This window comes from Neltuma alba, unplaced genomic scaffold (genome assembly GCF_004799145.2).
Source record: "Neltuma alba isolate B1F8T4 unplaced genomic scaffold, ASM479914v2 tig00013025_pilon, whole genome shotgun sequence".
Taxonomy (NCBI): Eukaryota; Viridiplantae; Streptophyta; class Magnoliopsida; order Fabales; family Fabaceae; genus Neltuma; species Neltuma alba.
The window spans coordinates 83,851-107,408 of record NW_021637372.1 but is presented as its reverse complement, the minus strand read 5'-3'; the positions used below and the strand labels follow the sequence as shown (position 1 = coordinate 107,408).

The 23,558-nt window shown below is 33.2% G+C and overlaps 1 protein-coding gene and 1 pseudogene across 3 annotated transcripts; one reads left to right on the top strand and one right to left on the bottom strand.

Moving 5' to 3' along the window:
- Positions 1 to 22: 22 nt before the first annotated feature.
- LOC114733666 (uncharacterized) lies at positions 23 to 8,182 on the bottom strand (annotated as a pseudogene).
- Positions 8,183 to 13,384: 5,202 nt separating this feature from the next.
- On the top strand, positions 13,385 to 20,580 carry LOC114733667 (tRNA-dihydrouridine(20/20a) synthase-like). 3 transcript variants are annotated; one of them, XM_028921166.1, is made up of 13 exons: positions 13,385 to 13,485; positions 13,998 to 14,123; positions 14,248 to 14,374; positions 14,670 to 14,797; positions 14,876 to 14,945; positions 15,047 to 15,149; positions 16,264 to 16,381; positions 16,757 to 16,838; positions 18,193 to 18,254; positions 18,677 to 18,749; positions 18,846 to 18,926; positions 19,297 to 19,377; positions 20,173 to 20,580. In XM_028921166.1, the coding sequence occupies exons 2-13, from the start codon at positions 14,089 to 14,091 to the stop codon at positions 20,338 to 20,340; spliced, it is 1,128 nt and encodes a 375-aa protein (XP_028776999.1). In that variant the 5' UTR covers positions 13,385 to 13,485; positions 13,998 to 14,088; the 3' UTR covers positions 20,341 to 20,580. The 3 variants fall into 3 exon arrangements, with proteins under 3 accessions (XP_028776999.1, XP_028776998.1, XP_028776997.1); XM_028921165.1 differs by lacking the exon at positions 13,385 to 13,485 and having other exon boundaries at positions 13,803 to 14,123; positions 19,322 to 19,377; positions 20,173 to 20,206; XM_028921164.1 differs by lacking the exon at positions 13,385 to 13,485 and having other exon boundaries at positions 13,806 to 14,123.
- The last annotated feature ends 2,978 nt before the right edge of the window (positions 20,581 to 23,558 follow it).

Below are 23,558 nucleotides of genomic sequence, written 5' to 3'. Positions count from 1 at the left end.
AGATACATGTAAGGGAAAAATGAGACAACTCTAACCCTGGATGAAATTTTGCAGTTGTAAAAGGGGCCTCAGTTGAAGCAGCGTGTTTCTTCACGGAAAACTGAATTAGTTCCAGAAGAAAGTGCTTCAGCCAAATATCAGCGGCACATCTAGCACTGAACGGCAAGGATTACAAATAGTATAAGTAAGAGCCCCCCATAAAGATGAAGCTGCCTCTCAAATCAAAAGAATGGACAGTCTCCACGTTAAAGAATAAACAAGAATGAAATGGTTGAGCGTTTCAAGCTTTTGATCTCTTCTGCTTTTGAGGAATAAAACGGACTCCTTGCTTACGGAGCTCCAAGGTCTTCACCTTGCCATCCTCTAAGGTAACAGATATCTTTGAAGTTCCTTCAATTACATTAGTGACCGATCCCTTGTGCCTGGATAAAAAGAGAAAGAACACGTTAACTGTAATGCACATCAAACTTTAAGGATAATTGTGCTCATGCAAGCAAGACAAATTTCTAACGGAAAAGAATTCTACTGATTGAATCATTACAGGCAGGCATATCAAATTTTCATTTTTTTAAATAAAAAGATGCCCATATATATGGTTTGCAAGGAATAACACATAATTATGTGTACATAATACTCTTTTTGCTTCTTTTTACATCTAGAAACTCATATGCTTAGAGAATAAAAAGGGCAAATAAAAAATGCAAAGGAAAAAAGATCTTCACAATTTGGACCAAAAAAGTTCAGGGTATGCCAAGTCAACTTCAAGTTTTTTTTTTTTTTGGTTGGCCTGAACTTCCAAAGGCAGAGAACAAACTAACCAAGAATTGTCAGACGTCTGATGGACTTCAACTCTCTTTCCAATGGCGTCTTTACCCAATTTCATCAATATCCAATTAGCACCCATGATTTCATCCATTGCACCATCTTGATGGGATTGTGCTACATCTTCATCCTCATTGTTCGACATTTTATCCATAAAAGGTGAAGGCCTCTTCCTTTTTGACCTCTGTCCCTTGATTGTAATCTTCTCATCCTCACGGTGAAGAGAATTTTGACTTTCAATGCTAGGTTTCTTAAATTTCAATCTCAGTAAAGGTTTAGAGTCTTTTGGCAAAGAATGTGATGGTGTATGATTAGCATTGTCATCTGTCTCATCTGCATCAGACCTGCCTTCTGACTGCTTCCCCAAAAACATCCTCTCACCTTGTGACATAGTTTGTACAGTTCCGTCTTGACCAGTCATTCCCTCACTACGACGCCTTCCAATCAAAATTCTAGTTCGCTCATTGGGACCAGATTCACTGCCATCAGCAATGTTGCTCCTAATGGAGCCTGAGTTTAATTCGGAAACTTCTGACTTAATTTTTGCAGGCTTTATCAAATTTCCTTCTCTTCCTGAAGCCTTTGAATCTTTTGATTGCCGAGAATCAACTCTATTTCCTGCAAGTTCCATGTACTGAAGTTATTATTTCTCTTAGGAAACTAAGGTAAAATGAAATAGATCTCCAAATACCCATGGTATAACAGAAAGTTCTACAGAAAATGTGTTGCAGAAATAAAACCCAAATATTTGTAACCAAACCCTACCTTTACCATCAGCATTTCTAGCTGTGCCATCATGTCTGTCTAACATAAACTTGTCTCCTTTCCCTGATTGGCTAATATCTTCATTGCCTGATACGAAATTTGAGCCAAAAAAGTCACACAAGGAAATAAAAATAAAAAAAACCAGGGAGGGGGACTATCTAAAATTCAAGAACATAAATTTGGACTCATTTAAATGTAATAACAGGCATGTTAATGTGTAAGAAATAGTTAGCTATTAGCATGCACATGGGAAGCAAATCTAAATAAGAACTTGACCATAACCGACTTTCATTAACAATGTCCTAAAGTCTTCCATTCTTAAGTTATTAGGGAACAAAACGTGAAAAAGGATTAAACTTCATAGAGATACATACCATTGGTGCTGACAAGATCTTGATCTCTTTGGCAACTTGAAGTATCAGACCGTGGAGAATTAGTCATGTTAATTTTCCGTGGACCAAAATTGATAACCAACTTCTTTCCCTTCACATTCTGATTCTTATCACCACTTTTTCCAGTATCCTCTTCACTATCAAGAGTTTGAGCCTTACTGCTCTTAATTCGAACAACTCTAGGTTTTCTCTCTTCATCACTGATCATCACCTCATCTACAAACTTCTGTTTCAAAGTCCCTGGCTGATTAGCATAACCTTCAGTTTGACTCAGGCTTCCACCAGCAGGTGAAGAATAAACATCAGGACCTTCATGTCTCTGGGATTGGATATCATCATCCAAACTATGCACAGATTTGACATCACTGTGTCCTTCCAAACTTGGATCAGTTTTACCAGTCTGATAGTCCCTTTTCTTGGGATACTTTTTACTTGAACATTTCTTTGCATAATCTTTAGTCTTCTTTGGTGAGTGATCAGAGAAATTCTTCAGAGAGAACTTAAACGATCGCACAGATTCACTTTTTGCTTTTACAGGCTCACTATCCTCATCATCTGAATACGGTGAAATAGAAAATATTTCTTCTTGAGTTGGTAAACCAGCTGCAGCTCTCAAGCTGGCGATTAAATCTCTGTCAGCAATATCTCTTCTCTTCCAAAGTTCTTTGACAGCATCCTCGAGATCCTTGACCTGCAATAGACACAAACTATAAATACTCCATTGCAATGAGTTCCTTCCGCGAAAGGCAGTAAGGAGACCCATTCAAGGCATACCAAATACCTGATAACATTCCCCACGACATGTAGGACACTTGTACTGTAGATTCCCATCCACTTGAAATTGAAGATATCTTTCATCACTGCAAAACTTTTCTATCAATAAACAACCTCAAGAAGCCCGTTGAACTGAGAAGACAATAAAGATGGTGCTTTGCAAAAAAAAAGGCAAAATAGCAAATACTGACAACTCAAGGCAGTAGCTGTAGAAAGGAAAACAAAAGATACGCTGCAAATACTGAACAAGCTGTGCCTCACAAGAGAAAGCTCACAACTTCCTATCTACAACAATAACGATAACAATTTCCTTTTATGCGTTGACTCCTCAATAACCTTCAAATACATGATTGCGTACTGAAAATTAAATAACTAATCCACTCACTACCATAAAATATTAGGACCGAAAGGATGAAAACTATCAAACTACAACATATTATAACATCATTGCTAGCATTTTGACATGAATAAATATGCCGAACTAGTTATTCCAACTTGAAAATAGATAAATAGTACTTTTAAACACAAGAATCTATTTGTTACATAAATATTAATAACAATAACCACTGCCTGTGGACAGGCATGTATAGACCCAAAAAATGCAACAGCCCATCAATCAAAATATATATCTGGAACTGCAAATATTACACAGCAAAATCCAAATCAGGGGATCTCCACAACATTCTAAGGTTAATATGGGTAACCTAACCTTATATTATCGCACTGGCAGTGCACCCAACGCTGGCAAATATCACAGCAAACCATTGGTGTTGATTCTGAATCTCTATAGACCTACAAAAAAACCCAATGAAATCAGTCCACTTTCTAATTTATTCCCAGCCCATATACTTTTTCTTGAGCCTATAACTATCCCAGTCCGCATCAAAGTCAAAAACAATCAGTTATAGATATGAAAAGGTGGCCAAAAACTTAAAAACCAAAATATTTAGTTATGCAAACACAACTTCATATTTTACAAAGACGGCAGGATGGAGGAAAAGCTGTATAGAACCCGATGTCAAACTACAAAGAAATATTTCAAAAAGGTTAATGTCTGTATACAAAGTGCTATCACACACTTCATTGCTATATAAATCAAGGATAAATGGAATGTATAACCTATAGCTAAGTTCAAGAATCCTAAAAATTACATAAGAATCCAGCAGATAAGTACCTTAGAGATAAACCAAAATAATGTCAACAAAAGTCCTACCAAAACTGTTCCATGTGCTTACCCGCCCGTGGTAATTTTGAATGGATATTTACCCAATGAAATTAACATTTTAATTCAAGAATCAATCAGACCAAATAATTCATATCTGATACTCTATACATCATACAGCATCACCAGAGTCCTCAGACTTATTGAGGATCGATAATCAAATGGCCTCTTTACATAGTCATAGTTGAACATTTGAAAGTGATTCAATCAGAAAGGGACCGAAGGTAAATTGGACTCAGAACTCATGTTCCAACTCCTGTTTCTGAAGATAATAGCAAAACCACGATCAGTACCTTCAGACAAACAGGACAATAGTTTCCCTCACAAACAATCTTCCACAAGCATCACAGCATGTGTATCCTAGAACCCACCACTAAAAATTTTGGGAAAAAAAAAAAAAGGTAAGTCCAGGTCTCAATTTGAACATGCAGGATCTGCAGGAAGAAAAACCACTAACTACCCAACAGGATAAAAACGTAATAGATACATAAACCAGAGTATTCTTATAAACTTTGGAGAATGTATATGATGAAAACATGATAATAAGATAGGAAATTTGTGTGTAAAATAACAATGCGACTTGTCCTCCTTTAATTTCTCAGACAGCATCAGTACTAACTACTGGACTCTGTGACCTTGATGAAAAACAATAAAGGGAAAGGGGGGGAGAAGGAGATAGAAAGAAAGGGAGCGAAGATATAGAAAGCTTGAGGGGAAAACTGAAAAATACTCAGAATTCATTCAATACTTAGATAAGCCAACAGATCTAATCCCATAACCATAGGGCCACTTGTAGAGTCCTAGTCCTAATCCTAGTTAATCTAAGCTACTCAAATTCTGAATCTTTATTTAAATAAAAGAAAAGTCCTGATTCAAGACAATTAAATCTAAAAAATAATCTAGATGATTAAAATATCTTAATTTACATAAACAAAGAATCCAAACAATCCTACCCTAATAATGTTTCCCATCAGATACTTCACAAGTTGACAAGTTTTAACTATCAATTGGGCTTCTAAGGGCGTGTTTGGAATTAAGAAAAAGCACACTTTTAATGCTTTCACACAAATCAAGACAAAACTACTCTCATGGATTTACTTTGTATACCGTGAAATCACTTTTAAAACAAACCCCCCCTAAATATATCATTGTCAATTTCAGTCTTTGATATCCACGAGTTTAAAAGGATATCTTTTTCAATTATTTTACTCTTTTTTGTTTAGTTTGTCCTATTTAATCCACTAATCTATAAATTCTGCAGGAAGTCAATTATGTGGCTCAAGTTGTAAAGAGTGTAAAGTACGATATTATACACTAAAATGTTGTCTCAAATGGTAAATTAGTCATGACAAAAGGGTTTAATCATAAGAACAAACGTTTGGAATGCCAGAAATGAAGTATAAAACAAAGGCAAATCGCTACCACACTTAGACCATTTCCAGGAACATTGGATCCACAGCTGTGACACCTTGTATGTTTTGAGCACAAATAAGGCCCAGAACTAACATTCTGCATTATCCATAATGCACAGATTAATGATATAACTAGATATTAGATCGTTGGTGATATGTGATGCAGACTCTACCTTGTGAGGAGGATGTAGACAATAACAATGATAAGCACCATCACACCTTTTACAAACATGAACTACTTGGATCTTCCTGTCCTTCTACAAGCCTGGTGGAAACAGATAGATCATAAGACTAGCATTAAAAACAAAACAAAAAAAATATTGCAACATCAGAGCACTGGCCACTTAACTGCTAAGAATCACCGATATTCAATTAATCATTTAAGAGCTGTAACAAACCAAAATGAAGAAGGCAGCAATTGATATCATTGTCTATGCAACTTCAAAAGCAGGAACATGAGAGTAATTATAAACCCTTTAAACTAGCACAATAACAGGATGTGGCACAGAGAGGGAACAACAACAACACCAGCCTGCCACAACAATCACTCGTAAGTAATCTTACTGTCTGATCACATTTTTCCCCAATAGAACCACTGTCCGATAACATGGACAGAAGAACATTGCTGAGTGTAAAATTTTTCATGGCTATATTTTCACGTCCATAATTCAATCAATGTCTAGTACTGCACTGTATAATAATTTTAAATTAAAATTGAAGAATCATCCATAACAAATTCATTCAAAGATGCATCAGCATGTGCACCACCAAGCCAATATAAAATATAACTCGCATTATATGGTAAAATAGATCTCCTAATTCAACTACAGTGATGAAAACAATTTATACCTCTAGTTTTATTTATATTAAACATCCAAATTTCACCTCCGCTGTGATAGTTACATAAGCAAAACTAAAAATCCGAGCTGCATACTCAGGCTGTTTAGAATGCACAAATACCACTTCATCAAGCTGAAAACAAGAAGCCTTATCCCATTAGGTGACGTAGGCTACATGGTTTGAATCAAACAAGGATTAAATATTCAACTTGGTGTCAATGAGGGTCAAACATGATTTCATTCCATCCAGGGTAACATGAAAATATTACAGCAAAACAGTAAAAAATCCAGATTATGGGAGCAAACAATCATTTTTCACCTACAAAGTCAAAAACAAACAAGTCTCTGATACAAGGTAACATGAAAAAAGACAAGCTCACCAGTACTGCCCATCACGTATTACCTCACAAATTCGGCAAGCACGACAAGTCCATGAACTCCAATGAAATAAATCTAAAATAAAGATCCAGAGAATGAGAATCAACAATAAATACTTGGTGAATGGTAATAAATGAAAGCTGGACCGTGTTAGGATATGGGCAGATATATCTTCTTACCTCTATGTTGAGCCCAACTTCTTAAGCAGCCCCGATGGTATTTCTTGCCACAACTTTTGCATGAAAGCATTTTTTTAGCCCTTTCACTCCCTTCATTTTCAACACGATTGCACATTCGGCAAAAGACTTTGACATTCAAATTCCCATGCTCTTCTCCAGCAAGATTTCCTGATGCGTCCTATTTATATATATAATCACATTAATTAAAAAGAAGAAAGCATTCCATACGCTATAGCACATAAGAGTTTGATTACACACATTAAAATTTAACATATGCGACTTAAGCTTATATGAAGTCTCTTAAAATTGCATGCAAGATCATTTATTCCACCATTTTGAAATCAGAAGGGGCATAAAAAATACTACTAATGTCAGATAGTGACTACAAGTTTCCATTCTTCAACTTTTAACAGGACACATTCAATGCAAAAAAAAAAAAAAAAGTATCAAGCTTTTTCCCCTCTTCAGCATGTCGAGGACCAAAGCAAAATAAGAAATTTAATAGGCCAAAACAGAACGCCTACTCTGCCCCACCCATTGGATTGTCAGCATCGAAATTAAATTTACTAAAATTATAGAACCTCTCACCCACATGTATAATTCTTCTGTAAACTCCCATCAGTCAAGATTTGAGTGCAAGGAAATCAAATTAGTCAGAACACGTGGTGGACAAAAAAGAAAATCAAATTTCACATTTTAGCCCGCTAAATTTCAAGAAACGTAAGCAAAAGCTACAACATTAACAAATCCAAACACTAACGAAAAAATCAACCCAGAAATCGCCCCCAAAACCTCACCACCGCATCCCCGGACTCAAACTGACGGGCGTACTCCTCGGCAGCAATCATCGCGGCAGCCCCCTTCCGCTGCAACGCGACCCTTTTAGCCTTAGTTGACACTGCCTCGTCCACCTCATCAACAACCGGGACCCCATCAGCCGCCGCCGTTGACTGCAACTGCCGCTGAGGAGGCGGCGGCGGCGGCACAACCTTAGGGACCACGACTTGCACGGTCCGTTCCCTTTCTGGAGCCCTAATTCCCAAAGGGTCCTTGAGAAACTCATCGATTCTTGCCACATCGTCCAGGAACTCATGCTTGGCCTTCGATGTATGCAGGGCGCGAGGAAACCCTAGCGAGCAGAAGCAGATTCGGCGACTGAAACACCAAAATAAAACAGAAAAATGGAAACTTTGTGAGATGGAAATGAAAAGGAGAAGAGGGAGATAAAGAGCAAGAGTTTATATTGTAGAGAAGGCGCGAGAAGAGAAGTAACCATGTAATTGGGCAAGCAACGTGAAATGCCATATTGAGGGATTTAGATTTGAATTTTGATGTTTAGGGGATCGTCCCCCTAAAATTACTTCGCCTTAATAATTTTTTTAAAAAGCAATAAAAATAAAAATATAAGTGTCATGAGACGGGACGAGGGAAGAGTGGCCGCTGTGAGCGTCTCAGGGCGAAGGCGGAAATAGGAACAAAGGATTATGATAGATAAGGATATCAATCACGACAGGCGAGAAGTACGTTCAGTCATGGGCTTCAATGAGCCCAAACAGAAGCCCAATAAAAACGTCAGGCCCATTTTTCAAAAATTCTCGGACCCATCGTCCAAAACAAAGTTCTACTTGCAGTTGGGAGTTTGGAGACTGGGTAGATGAAGAAATTGAGGCCTTCATTTGGTGGTAAATTTGCAAATAAAGGTATCATTTTATGCCATTTTATATTAAATTATATTTTTAGAATTAAATTATTCTTTTTATTTTGTTTCTCTTCATTTTATGTACTACTCTCTCTGGTCCTTAATATAGGACCCATTTAACTAATTTGATTAGATTAAGAAAGTTAAGTAAGTTAGTTAATTATAAAATTGTGACTGTTTTTTCCTAAATACCATAATCATTTTTCTTAATACCCCTCTCTATCTTCTACTTGATTATGGTTGATGGAGCATCCATAGGGGTAATTTAGAGAAAATTGATAAATATGAGAAATGGATCTTATATTTAGGACCAAAACCAACTTAGTAATTGAATCCTATATTAAGAACCGAAAGAGTACTAAATAAGTTGATACTATCAGATGACTTCAAGTACATTTTGCTGAATTGGGAGAAATTTGAACCAAAAATATGCTATTGAGCCTAAACTTAAAGTGATCAGGCCACAAGGCCCACCCTACCTAATAAAACTCATATAACCTCAAAAAATACAAATAAAAAGTCCAAACAAAAAATTTTCAACCTGGCCATAAGTCTCAACAATAACTTGATGTTGGCATCACTATAATATATTACTTTCAGTCGTAATTATAAAACTAATAAAATTATCATCACGATTATGCATTACTAATGTATAATTGTGATGATAACACTTTTTAACCGCGTGCAAACGATCAATTATAACAGCTCTAAAATCAAATCTAATGAACTCAAGTTGAGAAAATAGTAATTCAAAGGCTACTGATGTATAGACGGCAAGGCATAAGCTCATAGCTTAGATTTTGATATTACATGTTCATGAGTATTGTCAAAAGAGACTCACCCAACACATTTCCAAATATCACTATTGATTGGCATCGAAATCAATTACCATCTCAGGCTATAAGCTTCACATCACCCACAAATATAAAATTCATGATAAGACCACTTTTTTTACTGAGTGTTGTGCTCATTGCTTCAAAATGGTAGTTAGTGTGTTAGCTAATCAAGTAGCTTTAGAAGCATGTGTACAGACACACAAACACCTTTCTTAATCATATTTAATAAAAGAATGTAATTCCATTTCACACCAGCAATTACGAGGTTTATTTTCTATACACTTGGTAGTGATATGATATGTGTGCTTCCAGCTTACAAAATGATCAAAAAGCCTGAACTCCAAAAAAGCTAATTCTCTTAGCATCTCTGCTTGAAGAACGGGAAATAAGAAGGAAAAATCTCACGAAAAGATTATGAAAATTACTAAATATCAAATCAAGAATTCATGCAAAAATGAGCTATTGGTTACAAGTTAAATGTAGTCAAATCTTGTTAAAAACAATCCTAATTCAGGGTTTAGTAATTTTCAAATTTTTTTTGTAGAATTTTCCGTAAAAAATGGTAGGATTACCTCACTAACAGGGGGGAAAAAACAAAATATTATCAAGATCAAGGTTTTTTTTTAAATGTCCTTTCTAATCATTTTTGGTGAAACTATAAATTTGTTTAACATATATAATTAATATAGATAGTTTGAAAAACAATAATAAATTTGAGGAAAAAACTAGATAGGGATTTTATATTGATGATTAAAAAAACATAAAAATAGGTCCTATGCTTAAAATTGGAGGGTGCTTTCTATTTGTCAAAATAACCAATTTTCATTTTATCCTTTTATTTTGTTCCTTTCTAATGTGTTCCAAGCAATCCCATTAATCTTTCCAATCTTGTCATGCAGCCGTTATGCATCAGCCGCCACCACAAAGTAGGGGTGTTCAATTTGTCCCGTCCCGGTCGTCCCGTCCCGGTTCCGGTGAGTTCGGGACGGGACGGGACGGGACAAAAAAAATTTCGGGATGGGACAAGTACGGGATGGGACAGTGACTGGGACGGGACGGGACGCGGGACGGGGTTGTCCCGTCCCGGGATATTTTTTTTTAAAAAAAATTATTTATTAATAATTATTATTAGATTATTCAATTTACTTATTAATAATAATAATTATTTTTATAGTGATTTTTAACTCTTAAGTTGTAATATTATCTCAACAATATCTCCTTCCTCAATAAAATAATTCATAAAGCCATTATATAGTGTTTTTTTTACAGTATTATTTTTACACATTTTTTATACTATATAATTGAGTTTTTTACATAATATTTTTTATAATGTTTTTATCTTTAGAAGCCTAACAAAAAATAAGCATTATAACATAAAAAAATTTCATATAAAAAATTATAATTTTTTTTAAAAAAAAAGGGGGAGGGGAACGGGACACGGGACTAAAACCCTGTCCCGTCCCTGTTCACCGGGACGGGCCTGTCCCGGTCCTGTCCCGTCTCGTGAGCACCCCTACCGCAAAGTAACGGTAGAGGAAGTCAGTGTGCCAAACTGCAGATACAAACGGACGAAGAAGAAAAGTGACAAAGAAGATGCGAGTAAAATGACACATAAGGATCCTAACTAAGTTAAAGTAGCAAGAAACAAAATAACCCTTCATGAGAGTCTCCCTTTACACGCTATTTGGTTGGAACTTGGAAGGTTTTGGAAGAAAAGCGGAGGGCGGGGATGAGAAACTGTATATGGTTCTGAAAAATGGAGAGTAGGAGAGGAAAATTTTTTTGTCTTTTAATGCTTTTCTCCTCTTTTTCTACTTTTTTTAAATTTGGAGTTTTTTTTGAAGAGGAGAGAAATACTATGTTTCACCGTAACTAAATTACGCATTTCAGTTTTAAAATATTTCAAGTTTATCCTTTTCAATAAAAAAAAACTTTGTTTAACTCTTTCAGCAAATATTCTTTTTAAATTTCAAATTTATCCTTTTTAGTAAAAACATTTTCAAATGATATTTAATAATGATCATCTAATATTTTTATCATGATTGTACTATTTTTCTTAATATAATATGACAAGTATATATTTTTATGACACATATATTTGATAATGATGATATAATATTTTTAATGATATTTATATATTTTATAAGTATATAAATATTTTATACATGGGAGATAACTTGTTTTTTTATATTCATAAATTGAAAAAAATAATATTTTTGATATAAATATAGAAATAAAATAATAAAAAATAAGGATATATTTGTCAACTTATAATTAGTTTTCCTTCTCTCCTCTCCTCTCCTGAACCAAATAGGAAACGTTTCATCTCCTCCATTCTCCTCCAACCAAACAACACTCATAGCCTCCCCTCACCTTCACCCTCCTCTCCTCCCCTCCCCTCCTTTCCGTTAAACCAAACAGATTAATATTTTAACATACAAACGATGAAATATATTTTGTCTTAAATTTTTAATACGACTTCTGGTTTTTAATATAAAAATTAGTTAGCTAATTTAAAAAAATTTAAAAAAGTTAAATAAATTATTTAAAGTACTTATATTTATGTTTTTTTTCAAATTGACTTGCTTGACTTGTAAACTAATATATATAAGCCAATAATATATATATATAAGTATTTAGATATGTCATATAACATATGTTATAATTAAGTATTTTTTAACTTTGAGGGTATTTGGATTAACTTTTTAAAAGTGATTTTATAGAGTACGAAATATGTATGTGAAAAGAATTTTGTTTTGGTTTACTTTCTTTTTTAAATTTTCTCAAATTAATCAACTAGGTTTTTTTAATTAAAAACTGAAAGTAATATGTTCTTAATTTATTTTGCATGTTTTTTTTATAATTATCTCTTTTATTGGCGTTTAAACGAGGAAACGTACCTTTAACCTGTGCAATACTGGTTTGAAGTTGGTTTGGAGATTGTGGGTTGTTTAGGTATGTTTTTAGTACAACCAACTTCTGGGAAAAAAAAGGTCAGATGTGGCTGGAAGCTTAAATTTTTAGCTTCTCCCGTGGGACAGAAAATAAGGATATTTAAGTGGGTCTTATTATAACCCAATAATTTGATGGTTTTTTTAGAAGAAAACAATTGATTAATAAAATTTGATTAATTGGTAAAAAAAACTTAGGTCAAATTGCTTATATCTATTATATCAAGTTCTCCAATTATGTATGGACATTTGTTCTTTTTTGTTTCATGTGAATTTATAATTAAATGCTAATATTTAAAAAACAAGACAAATTGCTATATATGATTGGAGAACTTCATACAATAAATATAAGTAATGTGATATAAGTATTGTTCTAATTTAATTTATTATTTTTCTAAAATTTATCAAATCGTATATGTATGATATATTTCTGTTGCTCCTTAAGATAAGACTCTAATAAATTAACTTGAACATATTAAAAATGCTAAATAAATTATTAATTTTAAAAAAATGATAAATATAAATATTTTATAAGAATTTATATAATTTTCTTAATCTTTTTTAGATTAGTCGATTAAGTCTTGTATAAAATTTTATGTCATTTTTAATCATTTTACATCAAACTTACTTTTTATAATTCATTTAAACAAGTTTTAATTTTTTAAACTGATTTTTTATAAACAATAATGTAAAGATAAATCATACGACCTCCGATTCTTAATATAAGGTCTCATTTAAATTTTTTGAGGTCTTAATTATAAGATTTCAATTCATTTTGTCTCTCATATTTATGTATTCTTTTCCAAGATAATCCCTCTAATAATGGTAATTCTAACTAATAAACTTGATTTACAATGATATTTTAAGAAAGACAATGTTTATTTATTACAAATAATTAACTTAATTTATTTTTTTAATCTCCTCAAATTAGTTAATTGACTCTTATAATTATAACAGGGAGTAATTTTACACTAATTAGTCTTTATATGCAAAAATCAGATGCAATAAAAATTAGTCTTGCAATTGCTCATCCAAACGCATCCTAAATTGAGTGAAAAGTTGGAATCTTATTGATGGAAGTACACGAATCTCTGAGACTCTGAACATGAAAACTTCACCTTGGCTTCGCGGCTCAGCTCCGAAATTCTGTGGACGCCGAGATCCGGCGCGAAGGCCGAGGAAGAATCGGACTCTTGTCTTTGTTCTCTTTATCCAAGTAAATTTTAGAATGCTCTTTGATATAATCTTATGTTAAACGTTCTAGAAATTTTTTGCTTGCTTGCATACTGTTTGATAAAATGCCTCAAGCACTTCCTTTCTCGAAGTGGGAAAAAATGTTTATGGTTTATAAGTGGCTCTGCTGATTTGAAACTTGTTACCGTACTAATAATTGAATATTCGCTTTTGTCGCCATACTTGGAGAATGCAAGCATTTTTCTTAAAATTCGTTTTGTAATTGGTGTGTGTAATATTGTATGGTTTTCCCACTTTGCATGTAATCTTCCAAAAGTTCATACAGGTGGGATTTCGTGATCTAAAAGTTTTTTGCATATACCTGCACGGTTACACCAATTGTTATGTTACAGTATAAGAAATGGTTTTATTTGATGGAGGGGTGCCTGAAGGAGCAGACTATGGTTTACTAAAAGGAATGATGAAGTTTGCACGATATTACCTGGCAGTTTCATCTACTCCTATAAGTTCTAATATCATCACAAACCGTTGCAGATTGTTAGTAGGTTCATCTCGTTGGAAATTCAACAGGTCGAGGTTCTTCTCTGCTCGTACACAGAACGAACAGTCACATGGTAAATCCGTGATGGTTGCCAAACACTACCTTCCTCCTTGGTTTAGGTGTGTATGCGTGCTTCTGTTTTTTTTTTTTTTTTTTTCCTTTCTTCTTTTTCCCATCAGCTCATGCTAATTTGTTGATTTTATGTAACTGCTCTGGTCTTGTTTTTGGTTGCTTGTATTTCAGTGTTGCCCCAATGATGGACTGGACAGACCATCACTATAGGACTCTTGCACGCCTCATATCAAAACGTGCTTGGTTGTACACCGAAATGCTTGCAGCTGAAACAATTGTTTATCAGAACGGCAACCTGGTAAACTTTTAAATAGCAGTGTAATTGTTCATTCCTAAAATAAAAACAGAAAGGAATTGGGGAGCATTACATGAAAGGTTTACATGATTGCAGTTTTTGTAGTGTCTTCTGAGTTTTAATGGTATAATGTGTATTATGTACACATTGACTCTTTGTAGATAAGCCAATAATTCACCTCTTACCAGTTAAGAGTGCATAAGAGCACAAATAAATGGGATTGATATGGCCAACATCATTTCTAGTTAAATTGATGCATCAAAATCATTGATTCTTTTGCTTTGTCTATTCTGCTCAGGACAGATTCTTGGCATATTCTCCAGATCAACATCCTATTGTGCTTCAAATTGGAGGGAGTAATTTGGAAAATTTGGCAAGAGCAACAGAACTTGCAAATGCTTACAACTATGATGAGATCAATTTTAAGTTCGTATACTTTGTATAACCTTTATTTTGAACGTTTTGTTTGCTTATCTTTGACTGAGACACTTTATCATATGTCAGTTGTGGATGCCCTAGTCCAAGAGTAGCTGGGCAGGGGTGCTTTGGTGTGCGTCTTATGCTTGATCCAAAGGTTAGGAAGCGGCCTAAATGCATGACCTGCGAACAGATTAAATGTCTAAGTTTCCTTTGAACATTTGCATTAATGTAGACATTTATTGTATACAAGGAAAGTTTGTTGCTGAGGCCATGTCAGTCATTGCTGCCAACACAAATGTGCCTGTCAGTGTCAAATGTCGAATAGGTGTTGATGATCATGATTCTTACAATGAGCTGTGTAAGGTCCTTCTCTAAACACTCTGTCTATTCAAGTTGAAGGCAGGAAAAGTAGGATTTTATGAATGGGATTCATTTTCCTCTTCAAAAAGAGTATCAAAAAATTGTATTGTAGATAGTACAGCAGATTCATGTCATTGTGATTGCAATGTTTTCCATATTTTGCTAACATCTGCTGTGCTTAAAGAATACCTTATATCTATAATTTATTCAAAAAGGTGTCTAGTTGATTTATTTTCATGTTGGGTACTGATTTCAATATCCCATGATTGATGCTGTGTTATTATGTAATAGAAATTATTAAAGTTCATTCACCAAAAAAGAGATTTTATTAAAGTTCATGGAAATCATAATTTAATTAATCACTTGCTGATATGAGACAAGAATATATAAGGGCTGCGATCAGTATTCTTATGCTAATAATGGGAGGCTACATATAAAAAATGATTTTTCTTTTAGTAGCAAAGGGATGTAACCATAAAAAGGAAAAAAAACTTAATTAGAATGAGATATGAATAGAGGATAGGAATGCTTTGAACGGCAAGTCTTTCTGATGGAGGTTCTAGAGATTATTGTTTATGTTAATATTCATTATACATGCAGTGTCCATTTGTTTTTCTCTCAGATATCATGGTTCTTTAATAGGAGAAAACCAGCTGAAATGGAGAGTCATTTATGCTAGTCTCTCTTATCCTTACAGATCAGCCTTTTAGTTGAACTTGTAGTTCTAGGCTTCTAGCTTAATAGCTCCCTACTGGGGCATCTAATAGTGAACATAAAAAGCATAGGGTGTTGCGCTGTTTATAAACTTATCTGGGTTTCTCAGCTTTTGTACAGCCCCACTTTAGTTTTAAGCTAAAATAGTTTATAGTCGAGCACTTCCAATGGAGTTTTTCTATCCTTGTCTCTTGGCTGTTTATATTGTCTTTCTGTATTCATTTTCTTCAGCATGATGAAAGCTTTTGTAATGGTATTTTATTGTCTTAATCTATACCTATTGAAGATTGTCATTTGTGTGAATTAGAATGGATTATCTTGAGTTCTAATTTCTTTTAATATTATTATTTTTGGGTTTGAATACTGAATTGGCTGGCATCACTATTATTGCCTATCAGGTGATTTCATATACAAGGTTTCTTCCATGTCACCCGCTAAGCATTTCATAATACACTCAAGGAAGGCACTGCTTAATGGCATTAACCCTGCTGAAAATCGGAGTATTCCCCATTTGAAGTATGTGATAGTAAAATTTGATTTTTGTAGTCATGTTATATTATACTGCCTCCGGTCCTTAATATAAGAGCTGGTTTGACATTCAATTTGATCCTAAATATAAGACCCTAATCTACTTTGTCTTCATATTTATCCATTTTTTTCCCATAGTAGTTCTTATAATAGTTGTACATGTTAAAGGTTTCTTCAAATAGTAGTTTTAGCTAATACACATTATTAGTAAGGGTATTTTAGGGAATACAACACCTATTTATTATAAATAACTAACAGAACTAATTTTCTTAATTTACTCAAATTAGTCAACCAGCTCTTATATTAAGGATCAAAGGTAGTATTGTATATAAAATTGCAGATGATTTTTCATTTTTTATGCAGATATGAATATTTTTATGGTTTATTACGTGACTTTCCAGACTTAACATTTACCATAAATGGTGGCATTACTAGTGTTGATGAGGTGAGCTGTGGTCATTGTGACCAATTTTTATTTCACGACCTGCATTTTCATGAAGGAAACACCCCCCACCCAAAAAAAAAAAAAAAGACAAACAAACAGAAGAAAAAAAGGAGGCTCCTTTACTTTTAGGTTCATGTCTGAAATCTCAGACTGCTTATTCTGTATTTATGTGAATAACAATCAAAATCATTAAATCCTGTTTGTGTTATTTTAACAATGCAAATATTTCAGGTACTATTTGTATCGTTATATGTATGAATTTTGCTGTAGTTGAATACTGAGTTGTCTTCGGGCAAAAAAGGGAAAAAAAAAAAAAAAAAACAACAGAGTTAGCTATATAGATATAGCATGTGCGTGTATATGAAGCCTTCTGTGCCATTGGGTAGGAGTGGGGTTGGTTTTCTTTTCTCACTTTGGTTATCGTATTTCTCTTATTTTTGATTGGGTGTTTGGGTGTGACTGATTGAGAAGAATTCTTCCAAAATTCTACTCTGAGATGGCCGCTTTTCTAATATTGTCCTAATTGTTGTATCGATGTTTTTGCTTTCATTTCAAGTAACTATGATGATGGAAAATTTATCTAACCTCTGAAATTGACCGTTACTTTTGGTACTGATAATCTCTGATGAGTTTTGAAAAATCAATTTAGTTGATACTATTCTTGGTTCTGGTTTATACTTTAGATGCTCGTTTCCTGCCAAAGTAATTGGATTACTGTTTAATTATATGTGGTTAATGTATAATCAGTTTTATACTGTTGGCAGGAGTTGGCCGCGCGGCTTGCTCCATGTCTTGATTGTTAATTTTATGGGGATCCAAGCCCAAAGTCTGACAAAAGTATAGATGAAGTGTAAGCCGCTAGGTGTGATGATGGTGTGGGGTTTGTATAGTTAGCAAGATATCTTAGATTTAAATCCTTAATCTATCATGTATCTGCCAAAATTTATTTTATTATTTACCAAAAAAAAAAAAAACGGCATGAGGGAGACCTGAAGCCTGGTTCATGATAATAGGTCATTTGGGACTTACTAAAAGCTCCCTCTGAATTTAACTTAGAACTATCAACATATGAAAGCCAATTTCTCTTGTGTTTGTCATGATATAAACATTCTTCTCTCTGACATTGCTCTGTGGTTTTCATGCTTAAATTTTAAGTGAAGAAGTGCCATGAATATGTTGGTATTTCTGATGCTAATGTTGTTTAATCTAAAGTCTCTTTTACTCCTTTTTGGCTTTTGAGATAAGTTGGTGGTGATGTAGAAGTAATGAATGTAAATGCATTATCTTGCATTGAAACTGCTCTCCCATAGTTGACGCATTTATTTGGTTCTGTGATTATTTCTTGTTCTTGTAGGTCAATGAAGCTCGAAGAACTGGAGCTCATGGTGTTATGGTTGGACGTGCAGCATACAATAAGTACATAAAGTGTTTGATACAACATTTTTAACTTGTTTGAAGTTTAGCGTCTATATTTTTTTTTATTTAAAAAATATCAGGAATCTATCTTTTAAGCAACTAAAACTGAAATTTCTCTCACCATGTTTGCTCATGCATGCCGCATGTATATCGTCATTAAAAGAAATATAAGGTTAAAAGTGAGAAAATATTGCGTGTCTACCTTAATATCTCAAATAATGTAAGGAAAATAATGTCCCATTGTTTAACCTTTCAAGCAGTAGATATGTGTTTTCTTGATATTTTTTTTTTTCTCTGGGGGTAATACATATACTAATTATTCTTGGTGATAATCATTCCTGATTGTTCATATTTTCACCGTTTTATTATATTCTTAATGTTGGTTGCATATATATTGATACAATTATTGGTCATCTCAACAGCCCTTGGCAAATTTTGGGACACGTTGATACTGCAATTTATGGTGAACCAAGCAGTGGTCTTACACGTCGTCAGGTTCAGTTATAAAATTTTGGTTTTGGATGGATTCATCTGCTCAATTCTTGAACTGATCTCTGAGCTAATTAGAGTTCACCTTTTTCCATCATAAAGGTTCTTGAGAAATACCAAGTGTATGGGGACACAGTGTTGGGAATGTATGGACGTAAGCCAAATGTGCGAGATATAATGAAGGTAAGGAAATAATGTACCTTTGCTATTCATGTCATTTCCCGGGTAGCATGATATTAACAACCATACCTAACATCTACTATACTTTTAAACCAAAAAGGGAATATACTATTAGTTACACTTTTGACTTTAAATAGTTATGTATAGGTTCCTTTTGTTCTTCTCTTCTTGCGGTTCAATACTGGGACTCCTTAAACTGTTCTCATTCTCTATTAGGGGTTAAAGATTAAACATCATTATGGTTTTTTTTCCCCCAATTCCTTTCATCTGCTTATTACATGTTATGTGTTACAGAGATCATTAATGATATTTACTGTTTACCTCCAATATACTAGTTTCTTCTATCAGATGATATCGTCTTACTTCGATGCAGCCCTTGCTTAATTTTTTCTACTCAGAGCCTGGGAATGGACTTTGGAAGCGCAAAGCAGATGCTGCATTCCAAAATTGCACAGTATGGTTGCTATGACAAAGTCTAGTTGGCAAAATTGTGTTTTTAGCGTCTTAATTTTATTTTATTCGAATATGTTTTTTTGACTTTAAAAATTAAAGTGCTTACATAGCACCAACGTGGCTTCATACTTAACATTGATTACTCCGTCCTGCTTTCATTCTGTTAATCTGAACATTCCTCTTTCTCTAGAAAAGACAGGGACAGGGAGAGATTATCCCTTGAACTAATTGATTTGTGCACAGAATGGGGCATTGCAATAGAAATATCCGTACTATGATGTGTGTATTCTCTTGAAAATTAGGGATGTCCAGGTATTGAAATATTTATCTGAACTAATCAAGTGCTTGGGTCTTTAATAACATGGGAATTGGGTTCAAACACTCTTTTTGGGCTCTTAGAACGTGTTCTTATTTTTCTTAGCATCCAAGTGCACATATACCAATGGCTCAAAGCCATGATGGCTTTGTTGGTAGTCTATGATGTGTCACGTCAAGCTCGACATGTGCAATTGCCCATGTCATCATCCCTGTAAGCATTCTTGATCTAGAAATTTTTTGAACACTTTGGAGGGCTTGTTGGGCTCTAGGACCTTTCTATTGAATGTCTCCTAGTATGCTATCACTTATGATTAGGTCACGATTTTGTTTTTGAGATCCTGTAATTATACAGTTTGTAGCCCTATTTTGGCGAAAAAAAAATCTTACATCGCAATATACAGTTCAATGTGAATGTGCTTTGAGCTCCAGTTATTCCATCAGATGTGTAAAATAATGAACTTTTCTTGGACCCATGCAGACAATCAAATCATTTTTAGAAGAAACCCTTGTGGCAATCCCTGACTCAGTCTTGGATTCACCTATTGGGGAGCTACGACGTGGTCGCACAGATCTTTTTGCCAACATAGATAGTATGCTGCCGCCTCCATACACAAAAACAAGAGAACAAGATGCTATATATGCTTGAGTTTTACATGTATTCTTCAAATCGAGGTCTTAGGTACAGTTATATTGTTATTATTCCCTTATATTTTTAATTGGGCTCATGTATTCTTCAAGTCCATTTTTGGGAGAGAAAGTGGTGGGTCTAGTGTAATTCTATACGTTAAAATATTAATGCTTTGGTTAGCTGCTTGTTGTAAGCGATTGACTTTTGATATTAATGTGTTCATTGTAGAGACTTTAAGCAAAAGATGGAATTTGCTATTATGTGTGGTGGTTGATTTTGCTGCTATTTTGTGGATATTAACCAATAAAAATTCGCTGCAATATGATGCGCCCCCCATTACAGCTGTTAATAAGAGCTGGCTTGGTCTTAAAAGGCTAGCTCTTGAAGGATCGGGCTCTAAAAATGCTCGCCTCTTAAAGTATGTATACATCAAAATTATGATATTATTAAAGTTTGGTCTTTGGACATATGGGCTTAGAGTGTAAGAGGATTGTCCTTTTTTGTTATTTTTTAAAATTTAAATTCTTTTCCATTATTTTGAAATAAAAAAATAAAACAATAAAATTTCTAAAAAAATTTATTCAAATTATAAATATTAGTAAACATTATATAAAAAAGTATCAAATATTAATAAATTATTGTCCAAACTCTAAAAAACCAAAATCAAATAAAACAACAAAAGCAAAAAAGATAAAACCCAAGCAGTTGAAAATAGCAACATCAATATGATTATTATCTTCATCTTCATCATAATCATCAAGATCAATAATATTTGATTGTTCTTTATTACTGGTGGGCTCTTCTTAAGTGATGAAAATATTAAGATATTTGTTTTCATAACTCTTATCTAAAGTAAAACAATGCAATAGTTACGAGTACAAATAAGAGTCTGAATATTTGTTAGGACAAGAGAATTTTTGTACTTTGTTAAGATATATGAACCGACAACAAAAGAAGATTCACTAACTACTGTAGTGATTGAAATACTAAGAATATCAACTATTATCCTTGAAAGAGTTGAAAATTAATTTTAATTATTATTCTACTAATTTAAGACATTTAATTTTTTTTAATTATTTGGCTTAAGCATTAGTTCTTCTAAATAATTTTCTAGTTTAAACCTGTCCATAAACGACTAATCCACAATTATATAAATATCTTGATAATAATAAGCAAATAAGTGAGTTTAAAAAGATTAGCTCTCAGTCCTAACGGGCTGACTTTTTTATTTTTAAAAGGCTAATCTTTTTAAAGTTTAACTTCTTTTTGACTTCTTAAAAATACAAGGGCCAGTTCTTGGCTCCTATTGGCTTGACTTGTTTTGACAGCTATACCATCCATCCAAAAAACAAAAGAGAGAGAAAAAATATGCACTTTGGGGGGGGGGGACGAAAAATTTATTTTTAAGTTGTTACTTATTATATATGCTTTAGTCATGTACGTAATTTGTTTTAAGATCCATATTTTATGACTCAAAATATTCAATATGAATTTTTTTCCTTTTATTTAAGTTGATTTATGGGTTACGTATGTAAATAATTTTATTATTTTTTGTGTGAAAGAAGTAGGAAAATAATTATATATGCATGTATGTTAACATTTGCATTCTAAAATTTTTAAAATTTTCGTATCTTTTGGATCACATTCTGTCATATATGTGTACTCACCAAGGCGTACGGTTGTATAATTAATATAGTTATTTATTTATTCTTAACAATTATTTTATGGGAAAATGACACAAAAATGACACCTCAACTTGGAAATACCAAAGTGATCACTTGAATTTGTAAAATACCAATTTAGACACAAGTGATCATTTGGGATTTTTAAATTTATTGAAATGATCATATTGCCTTTCATTTTATTTATTATTTTTTAAAAAACCAAAAGCTCTACTGGCCACCGGTTGTAGGAGCTCCAGCAGCTGGCCGACAATCAGTCGTCGGAGCTCTGGCGGCCGGCAACAATTTTTTTGAAATTTTTACAATTGAAGTAAAAAATTAACAATTTTTGTAACGCTATTAACAAGTTCAATATAGCAGTTAACAACAGATTTTTCAGAAAACTCAAAAAGTAGCATTTTTTACAACTTAAGTAATACCGTTAACAAGTTTCGTAATTTTATTAACAACTTCGATATTATATTTAACAATAGTTTTCTTAAAAATTAAAAAAAAAGACTTTTTTTTACAACTTTAGCAACTTTTTTTAAAATTTCTTTTTGCAACTTCAATAAAATAGTTAACAAGTTTTGTAATACTATTAACAAGTTCAGTATAGTAGTTAACAACATGTTTTTTAGGAAATTCAAAAAGTAACATTTTTACAACTTCAGTAATGCCGTTAAGAAGTTTCGTAACTCTATTAACAAATTTGGTATAGTATTTAATAACAAGTTTTCCAAGAAATTCAAAACGTAACATTTTTACAGTTTCAATAACACGGTTAATAAGTTATGTAATGATATTAACAACCCTCATAAAGGTTGATATTTTAATATTAGCTCCCCTTTTTTCACTTATTAGGCAGTCATTATAGTCATGAGAGTTGTTAATATCATTACATAATTTGTTAACTGTATTACTAAAACTGTAAAAATGTCACTTTTTGAATTTTTTAAAAAACCTGTTGTTAATGCTATATCGAACCTGTTAATAGAGTTACGAAACTTGCTAATAGCATTACTAAAATTGTAAAAATACTACTTTTTGAATTCTCTGAAAAACCTGTTGTTGATTATACTGAATTTGTTAATAACATTACAAAACTTGTGAAGTTGTAAAATTTTTTTTTAAAAAGTAGTTGCTAAAATTGTAAAAATATTTTTTTTAATTTTTAAGAAAACATGTTGTTAAATGTAATACTGTAATTATATAAATTTTCAAAGAAATTACTACCAGCTGCCGTAGCTCCGGTGAAGGCGGCCGCCGCTGGCAATAGAGCTACAATGACCGGCAAACGAGTGAAGGCTTTTGATTTTTTAAAAAAGAATAAATAAAATAAAAGGTAATATGATCATTTCAGTAAATTTAAAAATCTCAAATTGGTCACCTGTGTCTAAATTGATATTTTGCAAATTTAAATGACTATTTTGATATTTCCATACCTGGAGTGTTTTTTTGCGTCATTTTCTTATTTTATGTCTAATAAAAAAAAAAAGGAAAAAGAACGCTGCCTGGTTTTTCAGGTTATCAAATCCTATGCATCTTCTTCTCAATATCTCCGTTATTTTCATT